This window comes from Amphiprion ocellaris, chromosome 23 (assembly GCF_022539595.1).
Source record: "Amphiprion ocellaris isolate individual 3 ecotype Okinawa chromosome 23, ASM2253959v1, whole genome shotgun sequence".
Classification (NCBI taxonomy): domain Eukaryota; kingdom Metazoa; phylum Chordata; class Actinopteri; family Pomacentridae; genus Amphiprion; species Amphiprion ocellaris.
In genome coordinates, this window is record NC_072788.1 from 14,523,700 (window position 1) to 14,537,967 (window position 14,268).

General features: G+C 39.7%; 2 protein-coding genes across 2 annotated transcripts; one reads left to right on the forward strand and one right to left on the reverse strand.

Moving 5' to 3' along the window:
* Window positions 1-393: 393 nt before the first annotated feature.
* On the forward strand, window positions 394-6,244 carry rgp1 (GP1 homolog, RAB6A GEF complex partner 1). The gene is made up of 9 exons (XM_023287843.3): window positions 394-569; window positions 791-906; window positions 2,545-2,678; window positions 2,911-2,994; window positions 3,245-3,394; window positions 3,730-3,876; window positions 4,177-4,304; window positions 4,385-4,562; window positions 5,532-6,244. The coding sequence occupies exons 2-9, from the start codon at window positions 791-793 to the stop codon at window positions 5,753-5,755; spliced, it is 1,161 nt and encodes a 386-aa protein (XP_023143611.1). The 5' UTR covers window positions 394-569; the 3' UTR covers window positions 5,756-6,244.
* A 22-nt stretch (window positions 6,245-6,266) lies between these two features.
* msmp1 (microseminoprotein, prostate associated 1) lies at window positions 6,267-8,308 on the reverse strand. The gene is made up of 3 exons (XM_035956081.2): window positions 8,002-8,308; window positions 7,785-7,893; window positions 6,267-6,947 (listed from the first exon to the last, which is right to left on the reverse strand). Exons 1-3 carry the CDS (start codon window positions 8,108-8,110, stop codon window positions 6,776-6,778), a joined length of 390 nt encoding a protein of 129 aa, XP_035811974.1. The 5' UTR covers window positions 8,111-8,308; the 3' UTR covers window positions 6,267-6,775.
* Between the last annotated feature and the right edge of the window lie 5,960 nt (window positions 8,309-14,268).

The following is a 14,268-nucleotide window of genomic DNA, read 5'->3' on the forward strand; positions in this document are numbered from 1 at the left end:
ACTGCCAATGTACAGACATTGATACATTATGATAAATTTGCATCTTGATGATGTTTTCTTTTGATTTTCTTTTGAACGATTGGCAAAATTGCTTAAGAACGTAGATCACTCGCAACTAGTGGTTTTACCTCTCCCTATATGTTACCATAGCAACAGTCCAGCTCTATTTTCCCTGGCCATGGTGCCCTTCTAAATGGTCGACAAAAAAATGTTCCGGAAATCCTTCACGGTCGTTTTGTTCTGTAAAAATATGTAACACTTGTAAATAATATGCAGTGTGGAAGTTACGCAGTCATATACTTAAATAGAGTACACGTTTCTTTTGGTATATTTGTTTATCCGTCAAGAATTTTCTCTTCCCTTGGTTAGTGATTGGTTGTACAGCACCGGAAATAGAATACCTTTTTTTTGTTTACTGTAGCTGGAATGCTAGCTTACTAGATAAGCTATGCTCAGTTTTTCTGGAATGACGGTCAACTTTTGCATTATTTTGTTCGAGAAGTGTATTTAGGTTCACGTTGGAATAACTCAGTGTATTTTTTTTCACCTCAGTTTCGCTTGAGGTCAAGGTATGTGTTTAAATGGCCTTTAAAACGGCAGACTTTAGCACAAACGACCAAACAAGTTAACTTCTTTCTGCAGTCTGACTACAAGGGACTTCGTAAAGTACTACAGTGCTGTCTAACAGAAACAACTAAAGTATCTCTGATTCAAGTGTATTCTGTTCTTCATATTAGTTTTCGCGTGTTTAATTTGGTTACAGTATCGTTGCTGGTTTGTAACGTTACAGATGATCGAGGTGGTGGCCTCCATGGCCCGAGGCCCGGTGTTCCTGGCTGGGGAGCTCATGGAGTGTCTCATAACGTTCACCAACCCGATGTCTCATCTCTCCACGTCTGCCAGCAGGTAGGATTTCACCCCTCACTTGTCACGTAGTTGCATACGTAAGGTGCCAGTCTCCCTCTCTGAATATTCAGCGGAATATAGTTAAATATTGAAACATAAAGGATTGCTTCATAGAGTCTTAATCGTAATAATGCAAGTGGTAATCTTTTATAACTTAGCGAAAAGGTTACAAATCTAATTTCTATTGTTATGGCTAGAAAAAGGATAACTTTTAGCCAACTGCGAAGATACAGTTTTTTTTTTTTAGCTGCTCAACTGGTGACAAATTGTCATCAACTTCAACTTCAGCTTTATTGTCATTCAGCAATGTACATTGTACACAGTTGAACGACATGACGTTTCTCACGTCCATTCACACTGCAGACATAAAGGTAATACTATAAAAAGTTAAGAATAAATATAAGATAAAAAAAAAGACTAAACCAAATTTTTTTTAAAAAAGCACAAGCATAAATCAGACACAATCCGTTGGAAGGCTGACTCTTCAGTCTCCTTGGGAAGTGCAGGCATTGTTATGCTTTCTTCACTGTAGGAAGGTGGTATGGAGAAACCAGCTGAGGTCATCTGTGATGTGCACCCCCAGGAATTTAGTGCTCTTGACCCTCTCTACTGTGGAGCCGCTGATGTTAAATGGAAAGTCGTCAGCCGGTGGCCTCCTGAAGTCGACCACTAGCTCTTTAATTTTGTACACATTCGGAGTCAGGTTGTTGTTGCTGCACCATTCTACCAGGCATTCCACCCCTGCTCTGGAGGTCGTAAAGTCACCTTAAAACACAGCTTTATTCAAATGATTTGAAGCCACAGATGACAAGAGAAAGACAAGAAGGGGCTGTTGGCATGCTGGGTGCTGGTGTGTCAGTAACAGCCAGAGTCAGGCACTAGAACATCTCCAACTTCACCTTTTGTCACCAAAGAAAACATTTCAGACAACTGTTGATGCTCATGTCTGAAAATGCGATTTTGTTCCCCAAAATGGCTGCCAACTTCACCAAGCCCTTCAGGAAGAGTGGGACAACCTTTTACAATTGACAACCACATTAACTCCATGTTACTGAGAACTGATTTCTGGTCTATAAGTCCACTCTCAATCTTCCAGTTATTGTTTCTAATATTGTACATACTTGGTTGTTTCATGGTGTTCAGTCTGTTGTAGAGATGCTGTGCCAGAAAAAAACTAATAAATATTACCCAGTGTTACTGTCTTATGATATTGTATTGGGTTTGTAATGATGATGTTTTTTGCAAAATTTATAGAAAAGGTAGCGTTAACAGCATCCTTAACAGTAGGACATTTCAGTTGTACAAACAGGATGTTTTCAAATGTAAAGAAACGGCCCATCTTGATTCGTTACTAGTGCTGCAATTAATGATTATTTTCATTGCTGATTAATTTGTCAATTATTTTCTGGATTAAACTGATTAGTTGTTTGGTCTATGCCATGCCAGTAAATTGTGAAAAATGCCGTCCAAGATATCGTCCTCAAATATTGTTTTGCCTACAATCCACTCTATTTTGTTTACTGTTGCAGAGGGGTCTTGTAACCCCACACTGACTGTGAACCATAACACGCAGGACACTAAAATCTATTTACAGTGTAAATGCCCTTGTGTAACCCTTGTTTTCTGACTGTGTCCCAGTGAGATGCTGGCATGGGCCAGTGCCCAGATCCACTGTCAGTTTCATGCCAGTGAGAACAGAGTAGCCTTGCCGGCTCAGGGTAACAAACAGGACGTCCAGGCTGAGAGCGACACGGTGCTCATTCCAAGCAGAGGTGAGTAGCACAGAGAGGATGGAAGAAAATATAAAATCTGAAATGAAAATCAGTACCTGCTAATATATATAAAACATTCAAAGAAGTGTGTTTAGATTTATTATATTTGAATTAAGAAAAAGTCTTACAATAAAGATTTAAAATTATCTGGATATATTTAGTTTTAATATCCTTATTGCTGTATGTGTAATATACCTCGAATCTCTTCAACATGAGTTTCTTTCTTCTACAGGTGAACGAGGGCAGTGTGTGCTGGACACACCACCCAAGATACTATTCTGCGACCTGCGTCTGGACCCTGGAGAGAGTAAAACTTGTATGTGTGATACTTATGTGAAAGAAACTGTTCGAGAAGTTTAAGACAGTCTCCTTTTTTATTAAGGGTCATGGAACTGACTAAATAATACTGGTTAAGACACCTTAGTTTCAATGCAAGATTCAGTAGCATTTCTATATTATGCCTTTTAAAGGGTTCATGGGAAAAACTTTTCGCAGACGTTAGTACAGTATTTGTAAGTAACAAATTCCTGTGTGTGATTCTGACCTACATCGTCACTTCTCCACAGATTCGTACAGTGAGGTGGTTCCCATCGATGGGCCTCCTAGTTTCCGTGGTCAGGCAGTGAAGTATGTCTACAAACTGACCATCGGCTGCCAGAGGGTCAACTCTCCCATCAAACTACTCCGAGTTCCCTTCAGAGTGCTGGTCCTGCAAGGTCAGATGAATTTGGCCTATTTTTACTTGATTTTCTTTTTTGTATTTTGCCCTGCTTACTCTACTCGCACTCTGAAACTACATGAGTTGCAAAATGTTTCTTTTTTTTTTTTTTTTTTTAACATGACCTTTGAAAATTTAAACACAAAAAAGGCAACACAACCCTAGGGATGTGTTTGCAGATAAAGAAACAGACTGGATTATTTTGATTTACTTTGCTCTTTGTTATGTGGAAGTAAAGACAACTTAATGCCTTGCTTAGGAAAAGTTTCAAAAATCAAAGTTGCGTTATATAGCTTCTTTCAAACTGTGTGATGACTGATGTTGGTGATGTAGGCATGCCAGAGCCTCCATTCCCCCAGGATGAGGAGGTTTCTCCCTCCAACCCGTTCTTGGAGGAAGAGGAAGCAAGTCGCAGGGATGCTCGGCCTTTGGAGAGAGCACTGGACATGCTGATGGCCACCACATCAAGACGCTGCCCCCGTGAGTCCGATTCTGTCTCTCTCTGCTCTTTGCTATAGTTTGAAACACTATTCTATCACATCCTAGTTGTTTTTTCAATACAAATCTTTGCCCTGTTTTTATTGTCTTAAATGAGAATAAATATTACTGTATGAATTGTTTAGCAAGACAGGAAACTCTATTGAAAAATGCATGATAAAAGGAAAAGAAAATGATTTTATATGGTACAAACAGGCATAATCATTCCTTCTGAATTATATTTTCCCACAGTATTTTTTTTTGCATCCCTACATTTTACTGTGTGCCTTTCATTTTGTCCAGATATGTTTAATATCACCAATATGCGCGGGAAAGTGGCCAAGTTCTGCATCTTCAAGACTGTTTACAGACTCGGGGAGGACATCATCGGCACATTCAACTTCTCAGAGGGAGACATTCCCTGCTTACAGGTGTGTTTGCTATTCAGTCTTTGTACGCTCTTCTAATTTAATCACTGTTGTCATGTAATACTGTGTATGTTGTTTTCTAGTATTCGGTGAGCCTTCAGAGTGAGGAGGAGATTCAGGAGCAGTACCAGCGGCGACCCGGACAAGCCGTCAGTGTGACTGGACATGGACGACACCTGGAGTCCTGCCTCCACACCGCCTCCAGCCACTTCTCTCTCCCCATCCCCCTCAACGTCACGCCTGGTTTCAGCACAGACATAGGTCAGTCACCAGTAGGCTGAAATATGCTCGTCTGTGTCTCAAGTGGTATTTTAGATTGGATATGGCAAGATTTTTTTGATTAATTGTGACACTATTTACATTCTAATCTATTTCAAATTTTCACTGATTTTGGTGGAAGTCCTTAACAAGAAACCTCAGTCTACTACAGTGACTCATACATCAGTGCCATTTGAATCTAGGTCTGAATAGAAATTATTCATATATTTTAAGATAAAATTTTTGATGTGGTTATTTTTTGAGTTGTTTTTCATCAATATGTGACTTTAATATCAGAGAATTTTTTGTGCAAATTTTTTGACTTTACAGTCTCAAAGACTATTACATTTTTCTTGTAAATGTGAGAATTTTTCTCATTAATTTACCACTTAAATTTCAGATTTATTTATTTTTACAAATTTATGATTTAATGATCTCAGAGAATATTAAAGTTTTTTTGTAAGTGAGTTCAGTGTTTTCTCATTAATATACCACTTCAGTCTCAGGTAATATCTATGTAATATCTATTAAAGTTTTTGTAAATGTGCAGCTTAAATCTAGGAAGTTCTCTGAGTAATTTTTTAACCTGAAATTCTCCTGTGCCATCGTAGTCATCGATGCTGCTACAGTGTCTTTGACTGTGGAAATCCCCTCTTAAAAATATTTCACAATGCTTAATACATACTGGTCCACGTGTTTTCTCTTTTGTGTTTCATGTTCAGAGACTCACACATCTAATTCTGGTTTAGGTGTGAAAATGTGTTTTTTTTTTTTTTTTTTTTTTAAACTTTATTGTACACTTTGTTAATAAAATTTAAGAAGTTATTTATGCACATAATAGATCATTTTACGTGTCAGTTGCTCACCAGTGTATCAAACTTGCTTCTGACATCAAAACATGCAGAACAAAGTCATGCTCTCTTGTAATCAAACATCAACTTAACATCCAAACCCTCAACTCTTTCTGTTCAGTGACCCTGAGGTGGCGCCTGCACTTTGAGTTTGTCACAGCCCGGGAGCCTATGGAGCCGCCCACCGTTCTGCAGAACCAGTCAGAGGTCACGGTTTGGGCTGGGGCGGAGCATGTCGATGTGGACACCTTTAGTTGGAATCTGCCAATCAAAGTCCTGCCCACCAACCCGGCTCTGGCATCCTATGTGTCCCAGTTTACAGGGACCAACAGCATTAATATTTGACTGTCATGTGTGAGGTCGGTTAACATGAGCTAATCAGGAAACAATTTAGTGTTTTTGAGCGTGTCGACAGATGCTGTGTGTGTGAATGTGTGTGTGAGTGCGTGACAGTTTTTTCCTTTCCAGATGAGAAATGTTAGCACAGAGGTGCACATTTCGGGAACAGACAAGCTATTCCAGTGTATATGCAGAGCCGGTGGATGCTATATGTAAAGTACAGTTTGCCTTTTGTCTTATTCATTTGGCAGTGCATTATAACTTTTACAAACATCTTCCTTTTGGGGAGATCTTAACTCTGATTCTTTCAGTATTTATTTCTTTTTGACTCCTTTATTTACTTGCACACTTGTTCTTTCTCATTTTATGAAACCACCGTTTCATATCCAAGATCTTTTTTCTGTGTAACTGCTTTTCTTTCAGCTTGAGCAACAGCTGTATTGAGATACAAGAACCACAAGAGAAAATTAAAAGTGTCTTAAATTTCAGAAAAAATTCACTATCATTTCTCTTTGTAAACAGTCCTTTTATTCAGAGGTTAAATGAGTTACAGCAGAAAACAGGTCAAAGTCAACAGAAATATATATTAATGTACATATATTTTCGCTGATATTTACAATTATTCATTATTGGATTAATTAAAAATGGCATTTGGTTTAATATACAGATTTTTTAAGCATGTAGAATTAAAATGAAGTTGTTTAGCTGTGTGTGGTGAAACTGCTTACGATGATAGCTGATACTGAACGTGCACTTTAAAAAGATGTTTCATCAAAATAAGATATAAATTTCCGAAATTTGCTAACGTTCATTATTTGGTGGAAAATGCAGCAGTTTTACGTAAATATTCTTTCACAGACAAATTTCACTCACATTTCCAACATTGATTAACAACCTGAAGGTTACAGGTGCTGTTGTTCTATTTGTCCAGTATGTGTATAAAGTGGTTACTGATGTTTAACTGTAGTGAGTATCGCCTTCACAGACAAACAGACTGAAGTTATAGCTGCTGGTCTGCGTGACTCTCTAGCCCTCGAGCTGTTGGTGCAGCTGAAGAGATCCGTGGCTCGGGTCCCGGTTTGCTTCTCCAGGGGAGCAGGGCAGGCGGGGGTCTGCTGTCTGGACCAGAAACACTTTGCAGGTCACTGGCTCAACCCGAACCTCACACCACGCTGGGAAGTCCACCGGCCGATGCACCCTGGACGGCAATACAGGTAAAATTCTGTCACTCTCCACTTTATTCTTTGTAATGTGGACCATACTCTGTAGGAAAACCAGCTGTAATCTCCAGAGTTTGCTACCTATTATGTTTATTTTACTGTCTAATCTTAAACATTTACAAGAAAAGTACCTCAGTAAAAGCATATGTATGTTAATGTTTTTATACTTTAACTCTACTACCTTTACATATATAAAAGTATAAAACTGGTTATGCTGCAATTTAGAATTGTATATTAAGAAAATTTTAAAATATGCTGTAAAGTATGTTTAGAAATTTGATATATTAATATGTAAAATAGTTGGCATTACCTTCAACTTTGCCTCGGCCGTCATAGTTACTATATAAAATTGTATTTACAGTCAAATTAAAACCATAATACACCCCCATAAACAATAGGTCTTTCTGTATAGTGACTCATTTTACCTTTAATACCCTAAATACATTCTCTGACTGAAGTAAAGAACCCTCATCTACAAATTACAACCCAAATTTCCCTGTGATGACAAATTAATTTATACCCACTGCAGTCATTTATCTTTACTGTTTGTGTTTGTAGGGACAGAAAAGTTGCAACAGCTTAGAGCTAAGTTCCATCTATTGTCCCAGGGTACATGCCCAGGGACAACAGATGGAAATCAGCTGTTACAAAACAGCAACCGCACAACAATTCCACTGCATAGAGCAACACGACATGCAAAAGTTCATCCATTTCTACTGCTTTACTTGGCTGCAGTGTAGTGACTGTAGTGTATATATACAGTATATATAGTGACTATGGACATCTGGACACCAAACCACTGTTTGTGTACTCACGTCTCGCAGCAACCGACCCCGACAGGGTGCAGACAGGTGCACTGCATGCAGGCATTGTCCATCCAGGTCTCACCCAGCGAGTAGTGTCTCCCCTCAAATTCACACAGAGCTGAAAGAACACACAGCAAAAATGAACTCAGTAATATGCAAGTTTATTAACAATGGAGGTAATTCAAGTGTCAATGCTATAACTCGATTTTAATGCATGCGGTCTCACCTCTGGAGTTGAAGTGGCACTCCATAGGTGCAGCCGAGCCACCGCTGGTCCACAGGAGAAACCCTGCAGCTGCGAACACCCAGTTAACCCCGGTGAGCTCCATCTTCATCTGGTCTGGTCAGCTTGTTCTTCTTCTCCTTTTTGTTCCCTCATTTATACATCCTGAGGGTTTACGACCATGGCGTGGAGGTGTGGTTAGCGCCGTCATGTGGCCCGCAGCCCTGGCTGTGGACGCTGTCAGCGGTGCCATCCGTTGGGAATGAGGAGGTGGTGGTAAATCGAAGGGAGTCTTGTATCTTGGCACGGTTTTGGCAGTCCGGAGATCACCTCGCTGCGCTTCAGTGGGCATGACTCTAAAGTGATAGAAACAATGACACATCCATGCGGTGACTAAGAGAGGGAAGGGTAGGAGAGAGGTGAGATGGAGGGCAGTGAAGGAGAGAGGTTACGTCCAAAGAGAGTAGGAGGAGGAGAGAGGGAGAGAAAGATGGAGTGGAATTATCAAAAACATGACTCATCACCATTCAACCTCTTGCTTGGTTTTGTATAGGCCGGGCCACTGTACAGCATCTGAAGATATGACTAATGCACATGGTGCACACGTGTCTAAATATTTATACATGACAACACTTTAATAAAGAAATCACATTTATAGACTTAAAATAGAGAGGTTAAAGAGATTAAGATGATCTATAGCTACAAATAGGTTTACATCATTTGTACAGACAGGAGACAAGTTAAAGGCAAACGGTAATGGAATAAGCAGAGCAAAAGGAATTATATGCTGTCACTTTAATCAGTTGATCTCAAATGAACACTTGTGGGGATTTTGCACCATTGTGTTATGAGAGAAGCATCTTCTGGATAAATGATATTCACCCCCCAGGACTGTTTAGAAACTCAGAGAAGTAGAACTAGCAGCACTGAAGCTGTTCTGGTGACTGAACAAACACATTTTGACATTATTTCTTTAACTTTCCACCGATCTGTATGTTAATATACAATATTGTTAACACAATTTGTTTATTCTGTGCCAAAACTGAAGTGTAAAAAATAGCAAGTAAACATTTTATAGAGGGTAATACGCCAAGAAATTACTCATCTGGACTATAGTCTGACACATACAATAACACTGTGTAAAATATCAAATTGTTACTGTTTCGCATCTTTTTTTGTATGGGTTAAACAACCTTTTAAGTGAATAGGTGTATTTTTTTTATCTATGATTTTTTTCTTTAAGAATAAATGTAATAAATGCAACTGTTTTTTCCAGAGTTTTCAGCAGTATCTTACATAATCACATTCACCCACTGCTAAATGCCATAAGATGGGGGTGGCTCTAAACTTTTGGGAAAAAACAAACAAGTGGATTCTGTAATACCAAATGTTTGTCACACTGCCAAAATTGAAAGAAAAAAGAAAGAAAAGAAATTACCTAAGGAGTTTTTCTGACAAAAAGTAAGTTTATTCAGATGGCTCTTTTGTAATGGAATTCTGTGAAAATCAAAAACAAACTTTTCCAGTATAGAATTTTATCCTGAAATAAAGAGTACCTCTGATCAGTTTTCTTTTGTGAAAGTTCTGTATCCCCTTACAAAGAGCACCATCATTATATTTGTTTGAACTTCCAAGTAGCCATGATTTTTTTTTTTTTTTTTAAGAATGAATTTTAAAGATCAGCCTTTAAAATTCTGTTTATGCATATTAGTATTCTTTTTCAGTAAGTACGTGTCTTTTTGTTTTCTAAAAATGGATGTGCCTGTGTATATTATTGGAATTAAAATAGGAATCCTTAATCCATCCATTCATCCATCATCTATATACCGCTTAATCCTCGTTAGGGTCACGTGAGCTGGAGTCTATCCCAGCTGACTAAGGGTGAAGACAGGACACCCTGGACAGGTCACCGGTCAATCTCAGGGCTACACATAGAGACAACAATCACACTTGCATTCACACCTACAGACAATTTAGAATTATCGATTGACTTGAGCATGTTTTTGGACTGCATGTACAAAGAGAACATACGGAATCCTTAATCTATATCAGAATTACTCTTAAACAATTGGGATCTAGTTTACTGTGTGTTGTTCAGGCATTCTTTGTAATCTTTGGGCAAAATATCAAAAATGTCACTTGACCTTACTTTGCAGTGAAGTATCAGTCCCTCCACTAACAAAACATTAGCTCATTTTCTTCCACTTGTTTACAATCTGCAGGAAGAAGCCGAGATCATAGGAAAAATCCTCTCAAGCCTGTCACAGGAGGCCCCGGGGCCTCATAACGTAGCGTTTTACATGCCTTTTCTCTGGTACCCCACAGTAGTTGGAGTGTTGATGGGTCTTCCTGATCAGCCAGGGGAGCTTCTTCATTCACTCGATCTGTATGACTCACAGTTGCCTCCCTCGAGCTGCGCACAGTTTCTGTGGAGGCTTGTTTCAGATCAAGTTGTCATTGTTACAACCAAACACAGACCTGGCCTGATAGGACAGATAGTTTGGACATCTCAGAGGTCAGTTTCTTTACTCACTGTTAATGTATTCAGATACAGTTTCAGAGGATGGAAGGTGTTTTAATGGCACATGTTCTTCCTGAAACTAGGGTGGTGCTGACCTCTTCAGAGCCTACGGGTCCCGTACAATACACTGACAGAGTTCACGCCCTGCTTTGACAACTGTCTTGCCGTCAGTATTGATGAAAAGGGAGGACCTCATCAAAACAAAAGATGAGGATTTTCCTGTCACACGCCTATTGCCCTTCACGGACATGCACTTAATTGGTGACAAGTGCGTTTTAATTGGGGAAAACTTTCTGTTTGATAGTTCACAACGACGTTATTATTACATCAGCATCCTTGGCAGCTTTAATCTTTAACAAGTGGACTGTTCACAAGGATTAAACATCTTCTGGATAGAAAACAGTGAGAAAACATGTTGAATAAGTGTCTTTCTTTTTATAATTAGTTTTTACATAAGTATATATTTGTAAGTTGATTTTAACAGACAAAATCAGAAACGTGTGTTACAACACACTGTTTGCAATTTGCCATTATTTGTTCATTGTATTAAATAATTTTTTTTTATGTGTGTGTGTGTGTGTGTGTGTGTGTGTGTGTGTGTGTGTGTGTGTGTGTGTGTGTGTGTGTGTGTGTGTGTGTGTGTGTGTGTGTGTGTGTGTGTGTGTGCGTGCGTGCGTGCGTGCGTGCGTGCGTGCGTGTGTGTGTGTGTGTGTGTGTGTATCTTATTGTTTACTTGATTATTAGTTTGTCTTTACCTCACAAGAATGATCAAAATACATAGAAACCTTAATCCAACAGACTTCAAGATATCTTTGTTAATTGTGTGAAAATGTCATTATAAGATAATTTACACATTTAAATAACAGATTGATTGATTGATAAAAACCTCTTTAGTTTTGTGTCATACACACCAAAAATTCCATCTAAGCTTTAATACTCAAGATGTTAATTTAGTCTGTGTAGATTCTTAGTCATCCAGGTCATGTTAATCCTAAGAACTTCATCAGAAGGCAACTGAACTTTTTGACTCCTGAAGACATTAACCTCTCATCCAAGGAGTTTATTCAGAATCAGGATCAGCTTTAATGGCCAAGTACGGACACAACATACAAGGAATTTGGTTTCGGCTGTTGGTGTCGCTCTAGGAATACGGAAAGAGAATAATAAAAAAAAAACTATAGAAAGAAGACAAGGAAAAAATAGTAATAAAAATAATTGCAACACAATACATAGAGATATTTACAAAGCTAGAAAGGAATATATAAACACGGTAATGCAAAAATGATAATTGCTAGAGTGATAATACAGTACGAAAAGCAGAGAATGCTGTCCTTAGTGCAAAAAGTAATGTACATATCCATTGCTATATTGTGCATTGTACATGTGCTGTTTATTGGGGTGATCTGCCATCACCCCAATAAACAGCACATGTACAATGGGCAAGAAGCTGTTCTTGAGTCTGGTGGTTTTAGTATACAGGGCTCTGTAGTGCCTGCCAGAGGGGAGGGGGGAGAACAGTTCATATACAGGGTGAGTGGGGTCTCTGATGATGTTCCCTCTTCCTGGTTCTAGCGATGAACAGTTCCTGGATGGAGGGCAAGGGGCTGTGCGCTGTAGTCTGTTTCTGTCCTGCTGTGTGGCTGATCTAAACCACACAGTGACAGAGGTGCACAGGACAGATTGGAAGACTGCAGTGTAGAACTGGATCAACAGCTCCTGTGGCAGGCCGTGTCTCTCCAGCTGTCACAGGAAATACATCCTCTGCTGAGCCTTTTTTTAGGATGGAGCGGATGTTGGTCTCCCATTTCAGGTCCTGAGAGATTGTAGTCCCCAGGAGCTTTAAGGACTCCACAGCTGACACAGGGCTGTTGCTGATGGTGAGGGGGAGCAGTGTGTCCTGGTGGGTGCCAGAGCTGATAGTCTGGGTGGTAGAGGTGACATCTTCCAGCCTCGCCTGCTGCCTCCTGTCTGTCAGGAAGCTGATGATCCACTGACACATGGATGGAGACACACTGAGGTGGGAGAATTTGGTGAAGAGGATTTCAGGGATGCTAGTGTTGAATGCCGAAGTAAAATCCATAAACAAGATCCTCACGTAACTCCCAGGGCCATCTAGATGTTGCAGGATGTAGTGCAGCCCCAGATTGACTGCATCATCAGCCGACCTGTTTGCGTGTTAAGCAAGCTGCATGGGGTCCAGCAGGGGTCCTGCTATGGACTTCAGGTGGCTCAACACCAGTCTCACGAAGGACTTCATGACCACAGATGTGAGAGCCACTGGTCTGTAGTCGTTCAGTCCTGTGATGGCGGGTTTCTTGGAAACCGGGATGATGGTAGAATGTTTGAATGTAGAGGAGACTTCACATTGTTCCGGGGAACTGTTGAAGAACCTGGTGAAGATTGGAGCCAGCTGGGTGGCTTTAAGACAGGAGGGTGACACTCCATCTGGGCCTGATACTTTCCTGATCTTCTGCCTCTGGAAGAGCCGGTTCACTTCTTCTTCACGCACTGTGAATGTGACAGAGGGGGCACTTTGGGGTGCAGCCTGAGGTGTGATGGGGGTTGTTGGTGTGGTTGTGTGGTGGGTGAGGGGTGTGAATGTGTCCCTTTCAAACCTACAGTAGAAGGTGTTGAGGTTGTTGGCCAGGTCTGTGTTTGCCTCAGCAAGGGGTAGGGTCTCCTGTAGCTGGTGATGTCTCAAAGGCCTCTTCACACTGAAGAGGGTCATTTGCTGAGAACCGGTTCGTCAGCTTCTCCGAGTAGCTCTTCTTAAACCACTCTGATCTCTTTGTTCAGTGTGTTAATCAGTACATGACCCATTTTTTTCTTCAGCAGAACAGAAGAAACCTCTTGGATGAGAGGTGAACCATCCTCAGGACCACAAATAGGAGTCCAGTTGCCATCTGCTGAAGTTTTTAGGCGTAAATGTACTCGTTCAGTTGTAAAAAGGACCAGAAACTACAGCACACTATATCATGACACATGTCTACATACATACATGTGTGTGCACACATTCATTTCTATTTCAGTCTGAACTTATATTATTTATAATATACACCCCTGCTCTCAAACAGAGACTCCCTGATGGACAATAAGCATTTTAATGTGCAGTAACCATTCATACCGAGCATTTTACTTGTATCAGACACTTTAAAGCAGACGCTGCTCCTCATTGCACTATTACACTTTTTAAAATACTTGTTCTATTTACTTGTATGTGTATGTATATATATATATATATATATATATATATATATATATATATATATATATATATATATATATAAATACTTTTTTAATACAGCTGTTTGCTGTTTGTTATACTATGTTGTTTTTGTTGTTTTTCTGGAAGTGCCAACAAAGTTTCAGTGCAGAAATGCATTTACAATAAATATCCTTGAATCCTTATAAGTTATGGACAAATAGACAATGTGTCTGCAAGCTCTGCAGATATCTGAAGAAGAAAAGCAATTTAAGAGGAAAAAAACTAAAAAGTTTTCTAATTTGAAATTCACTCTAAAGCCCTATAAATGCACAAAACCGACATTCTAGCGTTTCATTTTGTCTGGTGTTTCTAATTGCCAGAACAATTTCCAGTCGACATAATCTCGAGGTTTTTTTGAATTGCACCTTTAATAAGCCCCGCCTCTTTTCTGCTTCCTGTCTTTCCGCATCAGACTCGACTAATCAATCCATGATATACTGACCGCCTGCTCAGTCATCGCAGCCTCGCTGCATCTGGGATCGAC

Excerpts from the sequence above, each read along its gene's own strand:
- rgp1 (XM_023287843.3), top strand. The coding sequence starts at position 791 with ATGATCGAGGTGGTGGCCTCCATGGCCCGAGGCCCGGTGTTCCTGGCT. Across the intron at positions 3,395-3,729 it reads CAGAGTGCTGGTCCTGCAAG|GCATGCCAGAGCCTCCATTC; the intron begins GTCAGATGAATT and ends TTGGTGATGTAG. Across the intron at positions 4,305-4,384 it reads GAGACATTCCCTGCTTACAG|TATTCGGTGAGCCTTCAGAG; the intron begins GTGTGTTTGCTA and ends GTTGTTTTCTAG.
- msmp1 (XM_035956081.2), bottom strand. The coding sequence starts at position 8,110 with ATGAAGATGGAGCTCACCGGGGTTAACTGGGTGTTCGCAGCTGCAGGG. Across the intron at positions 7,894-8,001 it reads GTGCCACTTCAACTCCAGAG|CTCTGTGTGAATTTGAGGGG; the intron begins GTGAGACCGCAT and ends GTGTTCTTTCAG. Across the intron at positions 6,948-7,784 it reads GGGGTCGGTTGCTGCGAGAC|GGTGCATCGGCCGGTGGACT; the intron begins GTGAGTACACAA and ends ATTGCCGTCCAG.